General features: G+C 55.2%; 1 protein-coding gene and 1 long non-coding RNA gene across 2 annotated transcripts; both read right to left on the reverse strand.

The window, feature by feature from the left end:
* Positions 1-271: 271 nt before the first annotated feature.
* Positions 272-7,236, reverse strand: Trib1 (tribbles pseudokinase 1). Its single transcript, XM_047566084.1, has 3 exons — positions 6,105-7,236; positions 3,907-4,199; positions 272-1,560 (listed from the first exon to the last, which is right to left on the reverse strand). The coding sequence occupies exons 1-3, from the start codon at positions 6,462-6,464 to the stop codon at positions 1,095-1,097; spliced, it is 1,119 nt and encodes a 372-aa protein (XP_047422040.1). The 5' UTR covers positions 6,465-7,236; the 3' UTR covers positions 272-1,094.
* Positions 7,237-11,948: 4,712 nt separating this feature from the next.
* Positions 11,949-20,733, reverse strand: LOC124993275 (uncharacterized). The gene is made up of 3 exons (XR_007110282.1): positions 20,648-20,733; positions 15,259-15,406; positions 11,949-12,420 (listed from the first exon to the last, which is right to left on the reverse strand). It is a non-coding gene; the product is annotated as an uncharacterized LOC124993275 (long non-coding RNA).
* Between the last annotated feature and the right edge of the window lie 1,124 nt (positions 20,734-21,857).

Below are 21,857 nucleotides of genomic sequence, written 5' to 3' on the forward strand. Positions count from 1 at the left end.
TGTGTTCGTAGACCACACCACATGTGAGTACTAACAACCCACCATGCAAAACTGCAGATGCACACACGTGCCCACAGGGGGCAAGGAGCCGTAAAAGTATCATTCCGGAAGTTAGTCTGGGAATCTCCTAATGCTGTGCAAAATTCGCTTTCTTTAAAGCACAAAGATGTTTAACGTTTGCTCCTGGGAGAGTGGGGGTGGGGAGTCTCCTTTCTCTTCCTGGACCAAATGCTCCACCCTGAGATGATCTTGGGGAGGGGGGGATTAAAGGTTAAGCGCCAGCACACTGGAAAAAACTGAAAATGCTAACCGTTTCCAAGTGATCAAATTGTTTTTTTTTTTTTTAAATGGCAGTCTCTGTTGGAGCTCAGAGTTCTGGAATAGCCAAGAGTTTGCATTTTTTGACACTTTTCCATGATTGGCTGGCAAGTGCTTTCATAGCTGCAGGGGGCAAGTTTCAAGGTCAGGGACAAGGCATTATTGCATGTGAGGTTGCGGCAGGGTAGGAGGAGAGTGGGATCAGGGTTCAGGCAGGCTCCTGAGCTCCTCAGTCTGCTCAGACAGCAGAGTCGAGTCATTGGTAAGTGTGACCGTGAAGCAAGGATGGATGTTACAACAAACCAACATAGAACTTTCTGATCAGAGAAACTGCAGTGATAAGTCCAGCTACCAAGGAGTTCAAATATGGCAGGCTATTGACCCAAAATTATTTGCCACCCTATTAAAATATGGTTATTGCCCAAAATGCCATTGTGTGAATGTTCAAGTTCATTACACTTGACCACACATGTGGGATGTCTGTGCTATACTCTTGGCGATCTTTAAAAGATACAGAACCCACAAATCTGACAAAGACATAGCCGAGGGTGGTTTGTACAGAAGGGAACGACTTTGCAGGTAAGTCAACCGGTGTATGCTGCTCAAATCAAAAAAGTCATTCCTCCCAACCAAGAAGAGAGGGTCCCACGGTGAGTTCTGCGGAGACAACCTTGGTGCAGTTCAGAATCTGGCTGGCACCATGCCAGAGGGCCCGTCCATCTTTAGAAATGGAAATGCCATGAGTGAGAATTATGAGGTTTCTGAGGTTTTGGGGATTAGCAGAAGAAGGAACTAATGTCACTGTCCTCCTGGTACTCTGGAACAATCTGGTCTGAAGTTCCTATTTCTGAGTCAACGTACCCAGGCTCCAGGGCAGACTCAAACCAGGGATGGAGTAAGATTTCAGGAGCAGTGAGTCTCTCGGAAGGCTCTCGTCTCAGGAGGCTGCGAATGAGGCACCTGGCTTTGGGGGAAATGTGGTCGGGAATGCAGAACTGTCCGCGTCGGATTTTGGAGAAAAGGGCACTAGGGTCCGAATCATGGAAGGGGTATCGTCCGACTAAAAGGGTGTAGAGCATCACCCCTAGGCTCCAAACGTCCGCTGCCTTCCCGGAGTAGGTCCCGGTGGTGTTGAGGATCTCGGGACTCACGTAGGCTGGGCAGCCATGCTTGTCTGACAGAGCATCGTCTTCGCCCTTGATGATGTGCGTGTCTTCCAGACTTTCCAGTCTGAGCTGGGTTCTGCGGGGGAGAGAAACCAAGCTGTTATTTCCAGACCAGCTGCCATGAAACACAAGGAATAGTGCCCAGGAATGCCATTTACCCCTTCGTCCAGTAAGCAGTGCCCTGCAAGTACCCAGGACTCGCGATTTCACAAACCAATACAAACTGCAATACATGTTTGCAAAGTATCGAGAGCGCGCCTGGGGTGGAGGGTATGATGCAAAGTCCCAAATAGCATTCATGATGCTAGAGCTGGTAAGAGATATCCTAACAAGGCTTACACAATTGACAAGGTTCACATTGCAGAACCCGGAGCTCATCTCAGGGGAACGCTGACATTTTCTACAGAAGCCATCTGGGGAGAGCAGTATAACCTACTTCCTCGGAGAGGGGGCCGAGCATCCTACAAGCCAGTCTTCCCTCTATCATGACATCGATCCCTGAGGTTCCTCAGACACTTGCTCTGCATTACTGAACATGCAGCCCAAAGTCACTGTCATCATGCCCAATCTGTCAGTGCCACAGCCCAATGAACATACACACAGAGGAAACTGTCCACCTGGATCCCAGCATGATAACCCTGATGGGAAAGCTACAAGGCATTAGCTGCATTTACTCACACAGACCAGATGTGGAGGTTACGTGAACGAATGTGGATGGGGGATTTGTAGGATGCAGGGCACACATGCCCAAACATGGCCTGCCAGTTTGCAAAAGCCATTTATTCTACATGGGGGTCTCTGTCCAGGTAACAGTGACAGTCCAAAAAGTCTTTAGTCAAAGGAAACTTCCGGTGGCTTCTAACTTGGAACCAGCCACCCAAGTCTCCTACATCCCCCAAAGCCCAGAGTCGCATGGGGGAACCTCTAATATCCAGTGGTGGCTTGCCTTCCTCTGCTCCTCTGAAATAGCCCTGTTTCAGTAAGTCACTTGTTGGGAAGTTAAATGCAAACACTGGGTACTGGCTGATGGGTCAATTCCTTTTCCTCTCCAAGGTCTGGTAGTGTTGTTTTTTTTTTTTTTTTTTTTTTTTTTTCCCTTCCTGCCTTCCTGTTCCCTGGAGTGTAGTATACATGTGCTAACTTCAGTTTGTCCTCAGCATGACCTCCCTGTCGTTATGTAAAATACCCATTGGTTCTGTAAACGGAAAATATGACTCAACCCACACTGTCTGCCCCTGATTGGCTGCTGTAGTACTAAAACCCTGCACCTGTGCTGGTTACACGAATAGCGTCAGCCTGCCATTGCTTAACCCTCGGGTTTCCAAACCCTGTGCCCGTGACACTGGCCTGTGCAATGCGGATTTCAAAAGTTAGTAAGAAGGTTTGTAAGGCATGTTTCAGAAAAATGCATCACCATGTCAAAGGAGCATGTTCCAGGAATTGGACACTTTATGGCAAACAGTTTGCTTTTCTTTGCTAATCAGTGTGTTTCAATAATTACTGCAAGGTCAGATACAAAGTCGTACTTTAGGGCAATTTAACCCTGTATTTTTTGGTTGTGCTCTGAAGTTAAAAGGTAAAAATGCAGTCGGGGTAAGCCCTGTGTGAATAGAAATAACAAAACAACTCACTCCCAACTCTATAATTCTACAGAATTATTGCCCTTAATCTCTCCAAAAATAGATGTGGTCCCCCTCTTAAAACCAATATGGTTTATCTCATGCTCCTTTTTGAAGTCTCCTATCCAAAACCTCCACTTCAAAACTTAGTGCCTCATTATTGTCTTATCAAGCTCATCTTGTCCTATATGAGGTAAGTCATTATCTATATTTAGCAATCAATTCTAGCCAACTTCCATTTATCATTCAATGTGGCTCTTTTCTCAAGGTGCAGTCAACTAGATGTCTAAAAGGTCACCAGAGAATGTAAAGAAAGCACAGAGGACCCAGTCACAGACAGAACAGAAATGCATGTCAAGAAGGAGGGCTGAAATCTTAAGTAAGAGTCTACCTAGCTCTGTCATACCTTCTAGGCATGACAAAACCACTTAATGCAAGCAAAGATTTGACAGCTTCTTCTAGGAGTGAGTACTGTAGAGGACAGGTGACCATCTGAACCCCAGGAGGCTGACCTTTCCAGCAATAATGGAGAATAAGCCTGATCCTGTGGTAGGAAGTGGGGAGAGCAGCCTGCCAGCATGTGACATCCCCAAGAGCACCCAGTGTCCCCAGGCTCCATCCAAGAGAGTGCAGAATAAACCAACCTTGGTGGTGACTCTTCAGGAGCAGGACTCGTAAACACTAACTCTGGGAACAATGAGCCCTTGGGTTTGTTTGGCACCAGCACACTGCACCTAACGGCACAACCTGTACCTTCGTTTTGGTTCCAAAAGGCCACAGGAGGAGCCGTGGCAGCCGCTCACCTCTCCCCCGTGGAGAAGACGAACTTCCTAAGCTTCAGGTCCCCCAGCACGATGGCCGACTGATGGCAGTGGGCAACAGCAGAGACAATCTGCTTGAAGAGCCGGGCAGCCTCCTCTTCCCGCAGCCTCTTCCGGCTTCGCACATAGGAGTGCATGTCCCCAAAGTCCCTCTCAAAGAACACGTAGGCCTTGGTTTCCCCAAGGATCACTTCCACGATGCCAGTAATGTTTCTGTGCGATGGCAGCTGGATGTAAGGCCTGATTTTGTCCTGGTAGTGTTTAATGGGAAACACCTGCAGAGAGAAGGTGGCCCATTTAGGGGGCTAGGAAAGCAGGTGCTGCCTTCTGAATCCTTTAGGGAGCTGGGCTGAAGTTCTCCACCTCTGGGCTTTGGATAACAGTAAGCTCCATTCATACGACCCCATATCTCTGCCATATCACCGTATGCAGTCCCAGAGTCCCCTAACACTCCTAAAACCGTCACACCCAGGGCTTTGCTCTAGCAAACAGCCAAAGGTACAGTCACACCCCTTCATGTGGATGATCTTAGCTCTCATCTTCCATGAGAGCTAAGCCCCCAAACACTCTTCTATGCTTCCATGTTTGCAGATAACACTGTGGATACCCCTGGCACCTCAGGGGCTGGAAAGCAATCCCTGGACATGCATGGATCTCCTGCCAGCCTCAAAGGACTCAGCACAGAGAGGGCAGAGTGTGGTGACTCTGCAGCCTCCAAGGGGAAACAGGGGCCGCAGAACATGCAGAGCTGTCATTAGTCAGAGGAACAGATGACTTGGAAGGAGAGACTGACAGCCCAGTTCTGAGCAACCTGCCTACAGCTGTGACTCAGGTGCAAGTAGCCTTGAGTTACATTCTCACAGGAGGGGAGGGCGACCGGAATAGTCTTTTGGGTTTGTTTGTTTCTCCCCTCCCACACACCCGCCCCACCCCCAGAGAGGGCAGCATCCCTCCATGAAACCCGCTGGTCCCTTTAAGGGCCTTTTGTTCAGTCCGGTTACTCATATCCTAGACTCAACTGGAAATGGTGACACACGGGCTGTCACCATCTGGATTCGGCTATTATCTGCTCGGAGGAACTGGAAGGGGTTGCACAATGACCAGACCCACCCCACCTCTGAGGTGGCTGCTCTGGCACCAACTGGAAAAATCCCTCTGCTGCCCTTTCCTCCTGCCCCACCCACCCTACTACACACACACACACACTTCTCCCCAAACAGCTCTAAGCCCCCAGTCACCGAGGAAATTTTCCCCCTTTAAACTTGGCTTGCTCGTGCACTTGAAATTTCACGCGGGTGGACAGTAGGTGGCAGCAGCAAGCCCTGGGGGCTGGGGCCGGGAGGTGGGGGTCAGGTGAGTTGCGGGAAACCCAGGAGCAACTCTAACTGGGGGATGAAAGAGCAGCCAGAAGGTTCTAGGGGTGTTCGACTGTGGGTGTTGGTCTGCGTCTAAGCGTTGCCGAAGGACCGGGTGGATCCTGCTTGTAGCAGACGTACCTCCGCCTCCCGGACGGGATCCCTTATTCCAGAAGGAAATCGCTGGCCAGAAAATAAAGTGAATGGAAGCGAGCGATCTAGCCAGAGTGGGTTTTCCAACATTTCTACTCTGGCCCAATTCCCCCGCCATGGCTGGAAGACCCCTCAACTCCCTTGAGAGGGCGGAGTCCTAGTTCCAGCGCGGGTTCAGGTCGGAATCCCCTGGGTAGGAGCCCGACACGGTCGTGAACCCCCGGCAAGGCAAGAGGGCTTCCAGCTGCTGCGAGCTCCGAGGAGGCACCCACAACAGGGCGTCTTTCCAGGACGGGGAAGGGGGGGACGAGGGGAATGAGAGAAGGGCAATGGCATGGCCCTGGAATCCATCTCAATTCCACAACTTATATGGAACGCCACGCACTAGCTGAACTGAGCGCCAGGGAAAGGAATCTAGAGAGAAAGCAACTGAACAGGGCACTTCCTCCTGACCGCCGAGCCCCCATTATACCATTCCACAGGAAAGCCCTCGGTTTCCAAAAGGGCGAACCTGGCCAAATGCGGCCTTATGGAACTCAACCCACTTATGCGCCCTGCCCCAAACTCAAGCGCTGAGGGTACTTTGGGCGCAGCGAGCCCGACCCCAAGCACCTTTGCCCACCACCCACCCTGTGCCCCAGATCCCCGCCGGGTCGGTCCCGGGACGCCTACCTTGCAGCGCAGCTCGCGGCCGGTGTGGATGCACAGCGCCCGGGACACATGCTCGCGCTCGGCTAGGGGCAGCAGCAGGTAGTCGGCTATGCGGCTGGGCCCCGGTGCGCTCCCGGAGCCGCCGCCGGCCCCCGGCGCGGCAGGAGGGGGCTGTGGGCTGCAGGGCGAGCCGGGGGGGCTGAGGTAGTCCGGGGGACTGGAGCACTCGGAGAGGCGCGGGCACTTGGCAGCCACCGCCGCCGTGTCGTCGGCGTCCAGCAGGCGTTTGGCCGGGCTGCCCCGAGTGGCCGGGAGGAGCAGGGCCGGACCGCGGGGCTGCGAGGCGCTGCTCATGGCAGAGCGCACGGGGCCAACCCGCATCGCGTCCGCGGCCGGGGCGGCCCCGGCTTGGTACGTCCCCTGCTCGGCGCAGGAAGGTGCTGCGGGCTTGACGCCGGCGCTGCGACTCCTTCCAGCCCGCGGGATGGAGTTTGCAGATCCGGCTTGGCTCGGGCCCCACGAGGGGCAAAGCGGGAGTCGCTTCTCTGCGCTCGCGTTGCACGCGGAGACCACGCTGGCAGTGAATGTGGGGGTCGAAGGCCGGCTCGGGTCTCCGGAACTCTGATGGCACCGGTTCGCGGAGCCTCGCTGGGAGCGGCCGCCGCTATTGTTGCCGAGGCTGCCGACCGTCCCGAAGGCAGAGGCGAGGCGAAGCGGCCTGCGTTCCCGGGGTTCTTAGCCGTGAGGACAGGATCCCGCAGGCTCAGCGGAGCCACTGAGCAAATGCACTTCCCAAAGCAATTAGTCTCGAGCAAAAGCCGGAGCAACTTTTCCGTGGCGCCCGGAATCCTACGCGCTCCGGGGCTCCGGGCGTGTGTGTAAGCGAGACGCGCTCGGAGAGAGTGACTGAGTGTGAGTGAGTGTGTGCGCCGCACTGATCCCGGCCAGTGCACTCCTCCTTCTCCTTTTCCTCCACCTCCTCCGCCTCCCGGTGACTCACGCTGTATACACACACACTCACAGGCCGGGCTGTGTAAACAGTTGGGAAGCCGGGTTGTGCAATGAGGTGGCTGCGACGACTCCGGCTCAGCCGCCCGGCTTGCAGTCACCGGAGCGGAGGGAGGAGACTGGGGGGAGGGGCGGTGGAGTTGGAGGGTGGGGGGATGGGGTGGCCCGAGGGCTGGGGATGCTCAGGGCAGCGCGCTCTCGGGCGCAGGTGGTGCGTCCTGGGCCGCCTTGGGCGCGCGCACAGGCCTCCAGGGTTGGGCTGGGCAGGAGGCAGCGCGCGCCCTCCGGCAGGCCCCGGCTCTGAGCTGGAAGCCGAAAGGAGGGGGCGGAGGAAAAGTTCCCGTGACGTCAGGGTCCCGGGGAAGTGGGTGGGAGGGGCGGAGCCGCGGAAGGCGAAGCGACAGCTGATTGGTGCGCGCGCCTCATTCACAGCAGCACAATGGGTTACGGGCGCGCGCACCTCGGGTCTCCGCGCCCGTCGCTGGCTGCAATCCCGCCGTTACTCCTTTCGCCCTGGGGATCCCCCCCACTACTCTACGCCTGGGGAGCGCCTGTTGGAGCCGTGGGTGCCGTTGAGGCCCGGCTGCAGCCGGAGGAAGTGGGGAGAGAGAAGGTGATGAGTTCCAGAATCAGTCATTCACCCCCACGCAGTAGTTCCGGGGAAGACCTGTGCGTGGTAGTGGATGTGGCTTTTTTTTTTTTTTTCCTTTTCCTGCCCCCTCCCATCTCTAATCCCCAGCGTCTGTTCGCTTCCACAAATAGAACCTTCTGTTGGATGAAATAAAAGCAAACACTGGGCCTTCTGCGCTGCCTCCACCTCCACGCCCCTCCCGCGCGCGCCGCCCGCCCGGATTGCACGGAAATAGCTTCTCCTGGCTCCCCGGCCGCCCCTTCGCGGTGACTCGCAGAAAAAGCTTCCTGAGCCGAGGCCGGTGGGAAACAAAGGATGTGGGAGCGAGCGGAAGGGGCCCACGTGGCCGCCGGATTCCTGTCCCCTTTGCGTACTCCACGCGCGCCTCAAAGTCTAGGGCCCTGGTGCAACCCCGGTATCTGAGTAGGTGGTAAGGGAGTGGAAGTCATTCTGGCCACCACCAGGTATACTACCTGCACCTGGGCAACCTGGCCAGGTCGCGTGTACGTTTTCTTGCAACATGATATGGTGAACTTGAACCCTGTGCCAGACCTTGTGCAAAGTTCCATAAAACCAATTCCAAATCTTCCTGAGAAAACCAGGTCATTTTGGAGTCCCTGGGAACCCAACATAGATAACTATTATCAAAGTCCTTCCTTGCACTTTTGCTAAATACTTAGTTTTCTAAACCAGGTCACAGCCCAAGAATAAATGCTTTTCCATATTAATTCTCCATTCATTCAACAAATGCTAATTAAGCATCTACTAAAGGCTAGAGTCTAAGGGTTAGAAGATGATTGAAACAAATAAGAGCTAGCATCAATGGAGACCTAGAATGTGCAGGACTCAGGACCTTGCACTAGTTACTGGAGTTTTACAGCCCCCCTATCGTGTTATTCTTAGCCCCATTTCCACAGAAGAAATTGAAGCCTTGCTGTGGTTAGATAGCTCTCCAGTGGTGGAGCAGTCAGTCTCTAACACACTGGAGAACTCAAAAAGGAGACGACAATTTGTAGGGGAAAGGAATTGGCAGACCCCAGAAGGAAACACTGGACCTGGGAGATGTGTGGGATTGCAGAGCCACCAGCGGGGAGGGGTGGATGGTGGGTGGCCAGACCAGGTGGTGGTTCAGGGAAGGGCAGGCTTGCTCACAGAGGGGGACAGGCCAGGACAACTACCAGAGTGGTGGGAGCTGAGCCTGCGGGGGTCACTTTGGACCACATTGCAGAGAGCTCCAACCCCATGCTAAGGAGATTGCACTTGGTCCCGTGGCCAGGAGAGAACCTTTCTAAAGTCTTTCAAGATTTGTATGTGCCAGAATCTAAGACCCACTGAGCTGCCAGCGAGGCCTCTGCTCCTGAATAGCCAAACTAGCATGGCCCATGAGCATGATCCTCCAAGTCCCTCACCTCCCTCTCAGCCTCTTGGACAGGCACATCAGTATAGCCCACCAAACCCCCACCCCTCCAAGGTCACACATTCTCCCTAGAGTGCCCTTGCTTCCTCTCTCCTACAGCTGGCTGGTCACTGGGACCACCAGATCTGTTTGCTCTCAGAGCCATCCACTGCTCACCTAGGGGGGCTGGTCCTCAGGCTCTGCTCCTGGGCTTTTGCTCTGTCTAGCTGCCAGGACAGCTTGCCCTTGACCAGTGGGAAGCCCTGAAGGGACGCGGCAGGGGAGGCAGAGAAGAGGAGAGGCAAGGCTACTTCCCTCCTCTCTACTTGGGGCTGTCAACCACGGCTGTACCTTGACTGTACCTCCGCAGGCCTCTGTGTCCCACTGTTACTTCCACACCACCTTTCAGGACTGATGGACTTATCCTCCTGGCTACTGGGAGTGCGGATCAGGAGCCATTTTGGAAATTGCCTTGATCGAGAGGAGCCACATTGCCCAAGACAGTACCCCCTTTCCAAGGGGTCCACATCCAGCGACTCTTGATCTCTGGAGAATAAAGTAGGGTCCTCGTATCCCAACTCGAGTCACCTCTGAAGGGCACCCCAGCCTCAAAGATCCCAGAAAGGGTCTACTGAGGCTCACCTTCTCCCTCTGCCAGGGCCTGCCCCCTCCTTTCTTCACGGTCCAGGACGTCCCCTGAAAAACTCCTGCAGCTAGTCTTCATCTCAGGATCCGCTTCCTGAGGAACCCAACCCGTGACACACCCTCTTCATGATCCCGGTTTACTCCTGGGACTCCGGCTCCTGGGTCAGGTGACATGGCTTTGTCCTCCAGCCCTAGGGTGGCAGCAGCTTCCTTTTGTTCTCAGGCTGAGTCACCACTGCAATGCTTTGTTCTGCTTGGTTTCTGCTCTTCTAGTGCCTTCCTGACTATTCCCTACGCTACTCTCTGTACTGAACTTGTCAACCTGGGTTCCATTTTCCTGCCTGGCTTCTGACCCGTGGAAACCCTGTGCCCTTCTCATGTCCAGCCCCCTGCCTGCCTGTCATCTTAGTGCAGGACCTTCCCCTGGGTTCCTGCGGTGAGCTCCTGAGGCACTTATGTATCCCTTCAGCAAACGTGAGCACCTGCACCCCCTGAATGCTGCCATTACAATGGCCCCCAAAGCAAAACCTGTCCTCCCTCCCCTCAGTCCACTCCCCACACAGCTGTCAGAGTAAGGGCTAGAATTTGAACTTGATCACATCAGGCCCGGCCGCCACCTTGCAGGAACTCTCAGATGAAATCCAAACGCCACAGTGCAGACAAGCAGCCCTTCTCCAGGTCCCACTTCCTGCCAGGTCCCACTTCCCGCCCGGCCCCACTTTCCTTATCTCCTGGCCTCTGTTCTATCCCTGCCAGCTCCGGACAGAGCCCCAAACACATCTGTCAATTCCCACGTCTGTATTTTTGACTGTTCTGATCCCTCTCGTTGGTATTTCCTCCCCTCCCCCACTAGCCTAAGAAACTCTTACTCTGGGAAGCTGAGGCAGGACAATTGCAGGTCCAAGACCAGCCTCAACCACTCAGTGAGGCCCTAAGCCACTTAGCAAGACCCTTTCTCAAAATAAAAATAGAAAAAGGACTGGGGAAAGTAGTTCAGAGGTAAAGCATCCCTGGGTTCAATCCCCAGTTAAAAAATAAAAATGAAATGAAGAACTCTTCCTCATCCTTCAGAGCACAACCCAGAGTCCCCCACACCCGCATTCAGATGTAACTGTCCTCTGGAGCAGTGCACTTCTCCACCCCATCACACTTCGCCACCCTTTCCGGTCAGCTGGGCTCCCAAAAGGCAGGGGTCACAGCTTATTCAGTCTCGAGTCTCCAACCCCCAGCCAAGTGTCCGCGATAACAAAGCAGCTTAGTAAGTGCCAGCTGAATAAATGTACTAACTCAGAGTTACCCACAAGGAGAGACTGAGATGAGAGAGGTAAAGCCAGCATTTGGGCAGAGACAGGGACTGGAGATGAGGACACAGAGTTCAGACTTAGATGTCCAGGCCTGGCTGTCCTGGATGTCCAGCAAGGGGCTGTCAGTCAATGGCCAAAGCAGAGGCTTAAGCTTTGGAGCCTCTGGCCTTTGTGCAGAGGAGGATGTATGGGGGCCTTGCAGGGCCTGAGAACAGGTACGTCAAGGGACAAATGAGCTGAGACTGTCTTGATTTCACCTCTGGGGCTTTCCCTGCTGATGTCTGGATTAAGTTTCCATCAGACTTTTCAGAGACTGACCTAAGGAAGTCAGTTGTTCTTCATGTGCCTCAGTTGTCTTACCTGTAAAATGGGCATAACAAAGACCTGCATTTCGTCCCCTAGGCGTTTCTTAGAGAAATAAATAGGAAGAAGGATGTGAAAAGTTCCTTTGCACAAATGCTGTGTGGCTATGCCTGTGTTTTTTACATTATTCCGTCAGTATTCCATATAGGCTGGCCATGTGCCAGAACTGGAAAAGACCATCACTATGAAAGTCCAAATTGGCAAATAAAATATATAAGTAAATAAGATGCATTAATTAAGAAGCAATTCTGCTGGGCATGGTGGCACATGCCTACAATCCCAGCAGCCTGGGAGGCTGAGGCAGGACAATCTCAAGTTCAAAGTCAGCCTTGGCAAAAGTGAGACGCTAAGCGACTCATTGAGACCCTGTCTCCAAATAAAATAAAGAATAGGACTGGGATGTGGATCAGTGGTCGAGTGCCCCTGAGTTCAATCCCTGGCACCCAGTTAAAAAAAAAAGAAGAAGAAGAAGGAGAAGAAGAAGAAGCAGTGTTCAAGGCTCATTTGCTTTATACAGGGTTCCACCAAGAGATGCCATCAGCAAGCTCCTTTGGTGCATTTAAATGTGTCTCTGGAAGCCAGAATCATAGCTGACGGCATGTGTGTGCATGCATATGCACACGCGTGTGTGTCCCACATGTTAAGCTGACACTGATGCTCATTATGTGTTGAACTGGGGAAGAAATTAATTTACCTCCAACTTTTCAGGAACTCGCTTATTGCGTAACAGGGAAAGCTGTATTGATTTTTCAGGACAAGATTTGGCCACTGATGAGCTCAGGCTTGGTTCCTTCTCACTGGTGCCAAGGCAGGTGCCCGGATGCAGCTCTGGCAGGTTCTGAGTATTCCACTCAACACTGGGTGCAGGGAAGTTCTTAGCAGGGAGTTCTCAGTATTACCAGGGTGGCCGTCTCCATCTCTCTGCCTGCTGTACCCAGGGCTCCACAGCCACATGGCAGGCGTGTGTTGGGTACATTATGCTCCCTGATCCTAAATTAAAAAGAAATAATAATGAATGAAAAGTTTTGGGAACATGTTTAGGGAAGATGGTATTTTGAAACTAGGAAAGATGTAAACATGTATGATGTTCCTGCCATATCCTAGACTCTTTCCAATTGTTTAGTGTTCAAATCGATCTTAGAAAACAGTGATTATTACCACCATTTATACAGATTCAAAAACAGGCTCAGAGAAGCTGAGTTACTTATCTAATTTCACACAGCTGGAGGGTAGCAAAGTTAAATTTAGACCCTGTCCGGCTGACTCCTGACCATGCTCTTTCAACTTCCTGCACTTTTCCAATCTCCTAACAAAGAAAAAAATCTATCCAAACACTTATCTTCCTTGATTGTAACAGCAGAGATCCTCCTAGGCCAACCCCAACCTCCTGGACAGGAGGACGAATGGAGGCTTCTGGTCTGTGGTCTGTGTCCCCTTCTCTTCCTGCCTCAGCTTCAGTCTCACCTGGCAGGCGTGCCCAGGGCATCCTGACAGATACCTTTGAGCTCCAAACTTCTATACATCGCAGTGGTGCTGTCTCAGGACCTTGCTTGACCACCCATGAGCCCAGAGGCCCACACGGCAATGTCAGAAGTCCTCCTGGAGAAGACAGACTTAGGAAAGGAGCCCCCACGTCCTGGAAGCAAGTTTTGGGCTTTGGGGGCAGAGAATTCCAGGCCCTGGAGTACCCAGAATTTGACCTAGAAAGGCAGGTACAAGCTCCATGGAGGATCGCCCTGCCTCCACGCTGCCGGGTGTGGACAGATGTGGCTGGGAGGAAGGTGGCCAGGTCTAAGGGAGGTGCTGGTCCCGTGTCCTTCACCGCAAGGCCTCCGCCCACCTCCCCGAAAGCCCGTTGCTTCCCGTGCCTTCCTACCGCTCTGCCTTTCGACCTGATGGGTCAGTAGTACGGCCCCTGCCCTTCTCGTCTCCCACCGTGTCCGGAGGGCAGGACTCAGAACCCAGTGCCTGGGACAGAGAGGGTCGGTCCAGCCACAGCACGGATTCTTGTAACGAACGTCGTCGTCGGGAGTCCCCAGCTAGGGGCTCACAGGCCAAATCCAACCTTCAGCCACGTTCTGCGGGCTTTCCCCGGTGCCGGCGCTTCTGGGAAGTGAGGCAGGTCTCTCTAGGTATCGAGGGTCCCCTGCTCCTTCGTGTCGGACACCCGCTACCTGGCCCTTCCGTTAGCGGTGGACCCCTCGCCCCTGGACGTGCTCCTCTGAGACCCTCCTCCCTCCCATGGGTGGCTCCCGATGGCAGAAAAGACAGGGCTGCAGAGCCTGGGAACGGGTGTCCCCCAACCCAGAGGAAGCGCGGAAGGGAGGCGGGGTCTAGGAATCTCTGCCTCAGCTACCTCCTGTCTGCACCCCAGAAGGCGACTTCAAAGCATAGCCGCTCGGTCTCGGCCATTTCTCCGGGGAAAGCCAGGCCTCTTGAATCTGCCTGGGCTGTGACTGCTGGGACCAGTAGCGATCATGACAGTGACACTCTGAAACCTCCCAGGTGCCGTCGTAGGGGCCTGCGGCTTCTGCATCGTCCACTGATGATCACAGCCCCTGGCAGCCAGGTAAGAAGCCCACCTACCCTGGGAAGACCAGGCTGGGAGGTCCAAGCAGGCCCTCCAGATGACAGGGCGGCTGGGGCTGCCCTGCACTGTCCCACCCCGGGCACCAGACAGGTGAGTGAGGAAGGTCTCTCTGGAGCAAGTGCTTCAGCTCAAACGTCCCAGAGCAGACGCGGGGCTCCCGCTGCACCTGCCCTACCTGTCCTGACCCCAGAATGGCCTCCCGCCCTCTTCTGAGCGGTCTGTTATCCATCCACGGACAGTTGCACAGTTTCCTGGAGCCATCCTGGCTGAATCAGGGGGTCCGGCCAGCCCAGAGGACACCATGAGGCCCTCACCCTGCCTGGGTACCACCCACCCCGGCAGAGCCTGGCAGCAGGGCACAGGCTGGGTGCCCTTCCCGCTCCGCGCCTGTCAGCAGCTGCCACCCAGACTGCCTTCTGTCCTGCCAGGACTGTGCAAGCCCAGCTGATGGGAAAGAAGGTCTCCGCAAACGCACGGTGGCCCTGCAGGCCCCAGGACCATGGCCAGGACTTGGGGATGCGCCGGTTCAGACCTTCCTAGCTCCACCCCCCGTGAGTCATCTTAACACATCAAGCATTCATCAAAAGCATATATAAATACACTTCCACACATTTATCCTACGGGCTACTTTTTCCTTTTTCTTATTTAAAAAAAAAAAAAAAAAGTCCCCACCCTATTGGAATGCGATCTGAGCTCTGCAGGCAATGTTGGAGCCGTTTGTCTTTCTGCCTTTCTCCTCAAACATGCCACCTGCCCACACTCAGCCTCACTGGGCCTGGTGGCCGCCAGCCAAGACAGTCTCCCTCGTTCTCCAAGGAAGCCAACCCCCATGCACAGGGCTGTTTGGGTCTGGGGAATTCCACTTTAAAAACTTCTAGGCAGCTGTTTCTTCCGTGACAATATTCTTTTCGGTACTGGGGATTGAACCCAGGGGCGCTCAACCACTGAGCCACACCTCCACCCTATTTTGTATTTGCTTTAGGGACAGGGTCTCACTGAGCTGCTTAGGGCCTCGCTTTTGCTGAGGCTGGCTTTGAAGTCTCGACCCTCCTGCCTCAGCCTCCCAGGCTGCTGGGATTATAGGCATGCGCCACCGCACCTGGCCTTCAATGGCAATATTCCTGAGGACAGCGACAGACCAGAAGTTGAAGGGCGTGACCACCCTGTGAGGTCAGGCGGCACCTTCCAGGGGTGACTTCCACCCATAGACTCCTTGCCTTTGTTGGGAAGGTGCTCACCTGCGCGGAGCTCTGACGCTGTGTCGCTGTGCTTTGCGGGCGTCATCTCATTCTTCTCACAACAGCCTACAAGTGATTTTTATCTCCACTTTCCAGCTGAGAACAGGGAGGCTCAGAGAGGCTAAGTAATTTATCCAAGATAACACAGCTAGAAAGACAGGAAGTTAGAGGTCAAACCCAGGTTTTGCCCTCTGAAGGAACTCCATTCCTCCCTCCCTCCTGCCCCTGGCTCACTCCCACCTGACTCCGTCGTGCTGTTGAGGAAACTGCAGAGGTGAAATGACATGTGGCCTGTCCTGGAGGTTTGAGGGAGGAGACTTAGCCTCTGCAGACACAGTTCAGTTCACCAAACTTGTCTTAAGACCTTGGCATATGGGGACAAACCTGGACTGGGGCTCTGGAAGGGATCCTCGCCCAGAGTCATTTGTCATTCAGTGCACATATGCTGAGCTCCCGCTTTGTGCCAAGGATCATGTGAGACTCTGGAGCAGAATGAAACAGGTGCCAGAAGAGGGGCACAGGAGAGAGGGGCCGCTTCAGCCAGAGGCTCCACGTTCAGGCCCTGCTGCCCGAAGGTGTCCTCCAGAGAGGGAGGAGTGTCCGAGGAGCAGCCACTGGAAGCGGCTCCTGGAATCTGATCCAGGGTGGACGCACGCTGACGGGGCATTCATCCGGCAGCTCAGGATGTGCGCCTCAGCAGATCGATGGAAACATCACTTTGCCCAAATGAGCCGCCCACAGGAAGCTGCATTATCAGAAAGCTACTTGTACAAGCGGAATCTGCAAATGGGGCGGATGTGAAGGAGTGTGTTTCAGCCAGGGATCTTGAGCCATCTCTGCCCCCAAGGGAAAAGTCATCTGGAGGATGCATTCTCTGATTCTGTTTGCTCTGGCGACACTTCCTGCACCCTCTGCAGAACACAAGTGGTGCGCTCGTTACGGCAATGCTCTGCTGCTGTAACAAGGACAGCCAAAGGGAAGAGGCTGGCAAACGCAGGAGTCCGCCTCCCCCCCGCACCCCGTAACTTTCCGAAGGGCCCATTCCTGGCTGGCAGGACTTAGGGACACAAGCTCCCTTCATGTTGAGTCTCCAGCACCTCATCTGCCTGGTCAAGGCCAGGGCTCAGCCACATCCAGCTTCCAGAGCACAAGAGCACACAGGAGGCAGGCACTCATCCTGGAAATGACATGTCCATCATCTCTTCTTCATCCAGTTTGTTACCCGTGGTCCATCATGGTGCAAAAACACTAGATGGAAAATTCTAGAAATAAAGCCATCGACGAGCTTAAATAACGTTTGTTACCCTATGTCGTTAGAACGGCTCTTTTTTTATTACTGCTGTCGTTAATCTCCCACTGTGCCTAATACACAAATTAAACTTAGTTATAGATTCCTATGTGTAGGAAAGAGGAAGTGTATGCAGGGTTTGGTCCCTTGGGCAGTTCCAGGTGTCTGTGGGGGGTCTTGGGATAGATTACCGGGGATGAAGGAGGCCCACCCAACAGCTGCCCCCACCTTTGATGGGTTATCCTGCTGGCGAGAGCTCAGTCACATGGACTCCTCTAACTAAAAGCCAGACCGGGCCCAGGAAGACGGAGAGAGCAGGTGTAGGTGGGCCCCTCACCCCCTCTGCCAGGTGGACAAGTGGCCAGTAGGGTATTTTCCTGTGTAGCCAAACCTCCCCACTTCCGTGCGAGTGTGGGTCTGGAGAGTGAACCCCGGGGCCTCGTGAGGGTCAGGCTTACCTCTGCCGCATCCCCAGCCCTTTTTAGCAACTTTATTTTGACACAGGGTCTAGCCAAGTTGCCCACGCTGACCTTGAACTTGTAATCCTCCTATCTCAGCCTCCCAAGTGGCTGGGATTACAGGCATGCGCCACCACGCCCAGCCTCAAACCTCTGCCTCAACCAGTTTAAACCCACAGACACCTGGGGGAGGCTCTGGGGCTGGTTGGTTCCCCAGCCAGCATTGGCCAGGCCCCTGTCTTCATCCGAGGTGTGGGCTGCGGTCGGCCTGGCTCAGCTTGGCCGCAGCGGGCCAGGTATCCCTTCTGAAGGTGACGACATTCCAGGGAAGAGGAGGGCATCTCTCCCTGGCTTTCTTTCCCTCAGCAGAGAAGACGGTGTTCCCCGAGCCCCCGCACCCCTGACGACAGCCTCTCTCATACGGCTGGCCACGCCTGCGGCTCAGGCCGTGTCTGAACCAATCACTGCCCCACTGAACTGACTGCGTCCCCCAGATTCACAGGTTGAGGCCCTCATCTCCAGTGGGACTGGATTTGGAGATGGGTCCTTGAAAGAGGTCATTAAAGGAAGCGAGGTCATGTGGGTGGACCCTAATCCATTCTGACTGGTGTCCTCATAAATGAGGGGATCGGGCCACAGACAACACAGACCAAGGAAGGACCACGTGAGGGCCGAAGGGAAGGTGCCATCCGCAAGCCAACGAGGAGGCCTCAGAAGACACCTTGATCTTGGACGTCAGCCTCCAGAGCTGTGAAAAGATGCCTTCCTGTAGTCTAAACTTCCCAGTCTCTGGTGCTTTGTCATAGCATCTGAGCTGTTTGGTAGAAGCAGCCCACACAGTGGGTCAGCCCCTGGAACTCGTGTGGTGGACCCAGTGCAGCCACGGCTGCGAGGGTGGGGGCATCAGGGCCCTGGAGGAAGGCAGGTGACAGGTGGCTGTTGCCGGCAGCAGTACTTGGGCATTGCTGGCCTCCCCCGCCCTGGCCGGCTCTCTGTTCACACCAGACCCCTTTCTACCCTTGGCCAGTCCACTCCCAACAACCGCGTGATTCGATTCCTGCTTCCCACATGGCCGTCTCCCTCCAGTTCTCTGGAAGTCGCTCCAGGTCGCCCTTGCTGGGATTTGGGGGCTCCCCCAGCCCTTCCCTCATTCCCGGACGGTCAGCCCCGCCCCCGTGTCCCCCCTGGGAACCAGCCGCCTCCCCAGGGTGTGCTATTCCCGCCCTTCCCCCGACAGCGGGCCCACTCCCGGGTTCTTGGGGCAAGGGCGCTGGTAGGTGTTGGGGGTCAGTTCTGGGTGGTAGGGTTTGGGAGGCCCACGGTGTCCACTCTCCCACCGTGGCCCATTCTCAAGAGGTCACTGCACAGGAAGCTGGGAAGCATGGCGCCAGTAGATGCTGCAGCACAGCGCTGGCGGGGCCGCCACCCTGCTGCCCCCGGGCCTGGTGGCCAGCGGCCTCATCTGCTCTGAGTCCGTGGCACTGTTACAGTCTGGGTGTGAGGGGTCCCCCAAAAGCTCACGTGTGAGGCAGCACAAGAAGGTTCAGAGGGGAAATGGTTGGGTTGGGAGAGTCTTGGCCCAGTCAGTGAGTTCATCCCCTGATCAGCTGGGTGATAACTGGGGCGGGCGGCCGTGGCTGGAGGAGGTGGGCTCCCCTGGGGGTGAGCCTTTGGGTTTGTATCTTGTATCCGGAGAGCGGAGTCTCTCTGCTTCCTGACACCCTGTGAGCCCTTCCCTCTGCCACACTTCCGCCGTGATGTCCTGCCTCACCTCGAGCCCCGAGGAATGGAGTCGGCCGTCTATGGACTGAGACCTCTGAACCCGTGAGTCCCGCGATGAACTCTTCCTCCCCTAAGATTGTCCTTGTCAGGCCTTTTAAGTCACAGCAGGAAAAATCTGACCAAAACAGTCACCAGTGATTCTGAATAGACGGTTTGGGTACGAAATGGTTAAAAATGCTTCTGGGGCCCCTGGGTGGGAACCCGAAAGCCAACAGAGGCCTGGGAAAGTTGGGGGGTGCAGCCTCCCGAAGGGTCCCCCTGCTTTTGTTGCCAGGCTGAAGGAAAAAGGCCACTGTAGATAATAAAGTGGAAGTGGCCCGGCGGGGGTCCGGCGGGTGAGGGCTCTGCCCCTTCACCTCTCAATCGCGTCCTCTGTTCCCGGCTCCCTTCCCCCGGCCCATGATAAAGACCCCATTGATGGCGCTTCCTCTGCGCCAGGCCATGGGCTGGTCCTCAGACCCGCCTGCGTCGCATTCACACCCGTCCATGGACTTGGTGGGACTTGGTGGGCGGAGTCTCATCCCCAAGATGAAGTTCAGGGAGGTCAGAGGAAGGGGTTCGAGGTCAGGACGGCAGGGCTGGATTTTCCACAGTGCTTCTGAGGTTGAACAGCTCGCCAGAGTCACAGACAGAGCAAGGACCATGATGGGGGACGGTTACTGAGAAGGTCCAGCTCCGCGAGGGCAGACTGTGGTCCCTTTCTGCAGACGAGGAGCCAAGGCCCAGAGAGGGTGTGCATTTAGTCCTGTGTCACAGCAAACAAGTGGGGGGTGGGGGGTGCCCCCACTCCCTTCCCAGCCCTCCTCCCCACCCGCTTCCTGCCTCTCTCCACGCTCCTCCAGAGGAGTAGCCCTTCCCCGGGAGCCCTTCCCCGGGGGGTTTGGGGGCGATCCAAGGTCCCCGTGTCCCTGCCGTGGGTACCGACTGGGTGGTGGGAAAGGAAATCTCCAGCCTTCCCTGCAGAGCCCAACCTCCGGTTGGCTGAGCCAGCACCTGGGCGGGAAGAGGGTAGAATGAGTCTATTCAGAGAGTTTTCCTGACGCAATCGCTGATTGCAAAACCTCACATCCCTGAGCACTTTATGGAGGGTGGTGACTCGGAGCAGCGGCAGGAAACCCCAGACTGCTCCAGCTGCCGGGAACGACTCTCCAGGTCACAGGCCACGCAGCAAGACAGTTAACCCACGGCGGGGCGCCAGGAGGCCCCCCTCTGCTCCCCGGCTCCCCCGCACCACGCACCTCGCCAGTCCATCGTGAGCGCCTTGGGCGGAGGGGCACGGCCAAGCCTCCACTGACAGGTGACAGTGATTTGTCCAGAGCCACTGAATGAAGAGATGGCAGAACGGTTCGGACCTGACTCTCAGACTCTGGCCCTCATTCTCCACAATTGGGGTGGCACTCTTAGGACAGTTCTGAGGCAGCAGAGGTGGCAGGCAGAGAGCAAGAACGAGGGGCCTGCAGCCAGGCGGACCCGGGTCAGCCTTACCTTCCTCCGCAGGTGGGACGGGGTGACTGCAGAGTTGAAGCCTGGGCTTCAATCCCGGCTGCGCCCCTATAGGCCGCTTCCTCTGTGCAGTTTCCTCATCTGTCTAAGGACACTTACAGAGCCCTTCTCAGGTCTTCAGGGAAGCAGCCAGGGGCCAAGCCCAGAAGAACAGGGCCCCGGGCACTAAAAGAACGGTGTGTCTCTGGGGTGTGTGAGGCTGGGGAAGGGCTCTCCCGCCCCAGATTGAACTGAACCTTCTAGAAAGGAGGAGGGTCGGGAGAAGAGGCCCAGGATGCACTGGGCCTACTCGGGTGTTCTCTTCTGAGACCGCCTGGCCTTCACCAGGGGTCTGGGCTCGCCCTGAGTCTGAACCCACCTCTGCAGCCTCCCCTCGCTCCGGCCAGGGCCCCTCCTGACATCTTCCAGCCTGGGTCAGAGAGGGCGAGAGTGTCAGCAGGCACCGGCCTTGGAGTTTCATAACGCCGTGAGTCACCGCTCCTCACAGAGGGCCTGGCGAGGCGACAAGAGCCGCGGTCCTGCTGGCCAGGCAGACTCGGGCCTCTCCCACACTCTCCACCGGAAGGATGTTCTCCGGCAACTTGTGCGGAGAGCATGTCAAGGTTAAGAAGAGGGAACAGAACATGCTGGGACCCAGGTCACAATCCCCCCACTGAGCATCATTTGTCTGCTCCATTCTTGCCCACCCAGAGCCCTTCCCAGTTGACTCAGAGGCCTGGAAGCGTGCCATGTCTCAGTTAGAAGTTTAGTTTGCAAGAAAATAGAATCATGGTATTATAATAAATAGGGGTTTATTACACACACACACACACACACACACATACGCATGCACACACACACATAGAAATTCAAAACTGACCAAGAGTTCCTGCTCTTTTGGTAGCACAGTGATGTCAAAGCCAATCACACCATGATTCTAAAGTTGGTCTTTTTCCTCAAGGTTGCAAGATGGTTGCTGTAGCTCCGGATAGCACATCCAGTCTCAAGACAGAAAAAGGACAGAAGGGCACAGAATGCTGGTTTCCATTTCAGTTATTTTTTGTCACATAAAAAAAATACTACAAAATGCAGTGCGACAGTCATTTACTAGCTCACCAGTCTGGGGGTTAGCAGTTTGGGCTGGGATCAGTTGGCAGTTCTCTTAACGGAACTCACGGGTGTAACATGGGCAGTTTCGCTCACAGAGCTGGTGCTGGGCGCTGCCCGTTGGAGATGTGACGACAGGAGTGAGGTCGGAGCGGTGCAGTTGACGGCAGAGGACCGGAGGTCAAGGAACACAGGCAGCCTCTAGAAGCTGGAAAAGGCAGAGTGGCCCCTGCCTGAAGCCTTCCCAGGAGCAGGGTGCTGCCAGCGCTTTGGGTCCACCTGAGGAAGATGGGCTCGGGCTGCCCCCTCCAAAATCATGATGCCGTTCAGTTGTGTTGTCTGAAGCCACCAACTGGGTGGCAATCTGTTTCATCAGCAGAAAGAAACCAGTCCTTCCCCTGCGCTCTCATTCATTAAAGAGCCCTGGCAGACTGTGGCCCACTTCTGGCTTTGTCAATAAAGTTTTATTGAGCACACACGCA

This window comes from Sciurus carolinensis, chromosome 1 (assembly GCF_902686445.1).
Source record: "Sciurus carolinensis chromosome 1, mSciCar1.2, whole genome shotgun sequence".
NCBI lineage: Eukaryota > Metazoa > Chordata > Mammalia > Rodentia > Sciuridae > Sciurus > Sciurus carolinensis.

What these genes read in the sequence shown, in the direction of transcription:
- Trib1 (XM_047566084.1), bottom strand. Translation starts at nt 6,464, where the DNA reads ATGCGGGTTGGCCCCGTGCGCTCTGCCATGAGCAGCGCCTCGCAGCCC. An exon ending in GCCGCGAGCTGCGCTGCAAG is followed by an intron (nt 4,200 to 6,104) that starts GTAGGCGTCCCG and finishes TTCTCTCTGCAG; the next exon opens with GTGTTTCCCATTAAACACTA. An exon ending in GTCTTCTCCACGGGGGAGAG is followed by an intron (nt 1,561 to 3,906) that starts GTGAGCGGCTGC and finishes TCTCCCCCGCAG; the next exon opens with AACCCAGCTCAGACTGGAAA.